The sequence below is a fragment of the Cyprinodon variegatus genome, unplaced genomic scaffold (assembly GCF_000732505.1).
Source record: "Cyprinodon variegatus isolate N-32 unplaced genomic scaffold, C_variegatus-1.0 Scaffold627, whole genome shotgun sequence".
Lineage (NCBI taxonomy): Eukaryota > Metazoa > Chordata > Actinopteri > Cyprinodontiformes > Cyprinodontidae > Cyprinodon > Cyprinodon variegatus.
Window position 1 is genome coordinate 376,042 of NW_015151080.1, and position 1,457 is coordinate 377,498.

The following is a 1,457-nucleotide window of genomic DNA, read 5'->3' on the forward strand; positions in this document are numbered from 1 at the left end:
TAGTCGCAACATTATCAGAATAAAGTCGTAATTTTACGATCATATAGTCGCAACATTATTAGAATAAAATGTCAAAATTAAGAATATAAAGTCAGTCTTTTAGCGCCAGCATCAAACTATTAGTCCTGCTGGTTGGAGTTTGAGGCTTTCTTTCTGAAACAGGTTGTGGTTTGATGACTTCAATCTCACAATCTTCAACTTTATTCTCGTAATTTTATGACTTCATTGATGTTATATTATGATGTTATTCTCCTAAAGTTCTGACTTTATTCTTGTGTTTAAAAAAAATAAATAAATCTCTAGCCTGGCCCTAATACTCTGTCTGTAAGTACCAGAAATAAATGTATTTTTACACATGTAAAAACTGCTAGCAACAGGCTTGATAATCACCTAGAATATTTCTATGCAGTAATATTTCATGTTTTTCTTTTAAGGAGGAAATTAATCTTCTGTATTTTTGACTATCCTGTTTTTATGTAAAAGACTAAAATATAAATAAGTGAATAGAAAGTTTTCAGCTGTGTTTTACGCTGACCACAGGGTGACTGTAGTTCTCTTGGTGTCCTGCAGGGCGTCACTGTGGAGCTCCTGTGTGGTTTTGCCTCTCTTGGCCCTCACATGGATGTCTGCTGTCCTGGCCATCACTGACCGGCGTTCTGCCCTCTTCCAGATTCTCTTTGCAGTGTTTGATTCACTGGAAGGTTTTGTAATCGTAATGGTTCACTGCATTCTGCGCAGAGAGGTACCCGACATGACCTCCACTGTTTTACTGCCTTTCATTGGCGTCCATTTTATTTAATATTAATAAAAGGAACCCATTACTGCATGTGTGTGAGTGGAAAAAATTTGTTTTTTGTTTTTTTTTTTTGTTTAATGAAAGAAAAATCCAGAAATAACTTGAATCTGATCAAAGTAACAGACAGAAATTATCTGCAAATAAGCAAAAGAAATTAAGACAATCTTCTTTTAACCTGGGTTCAACTGAATGATTAAAGAAGATAAACTCATAAAACAGGCCTGAAATAAAATGATGTTAGTTTAATATTTAGTTCCCTAACCTTTACAGTCGATCCCTACCATCAGTCAGTCAGACCTCTGCGCCCCTCAGCAGATATTCTGCTCCAGGTGTCTCAGCTTTAAGGATGCCTTTACCAGACGGCCTGTTCCAGCTCCTTCCAAAGATTCCCAGTAGGATTGAGGTCAGGGCTCCTAGGGGCCCCTTAAGAACAGTCAAATATCTTCCTCTCAGTCTGCTGGTGGACTTTTGAATTGAAAAAGCTTCCTGGATCAGTCGTTCTTGGCTCTTTCTGTGTTTTGGCTCCTGATTCTGTTGAAGAGCCATGAGCTGCAACTAAGACCAAGCTTTCTGACACTGCAGCACATTTCTCTCTAATTCAGGTTAATTCAGTTTATTTCTAGAGCTTCATTTCACATCATGTCATCTCAGGTCACTTTCC

General features: G+C 37.7%; 1 protein-coding gene across 1 annotated transcript in view; it reads left to right on the plus strand.

Annotated features, from left to right (window-relative positions):
• The window catches only part of LOC107096487 (brain-specific angiogenesis inhibitor 1-like), a 218,576-nt gene that overhangs the window by 196,238 nt on the left and 20,881 nt on the right, over positions 1-1,457 (plus strand). Inside the window, exon 23 of the mRNA XM_015393149.1 lies at positions 571-742. Coding sequence (XP_015248635.1) covers positions 571-742 — 172 coding nt within the window. The remainder of the gene's footprint in view (positions 1-570; positions 743-1,457) is intronic.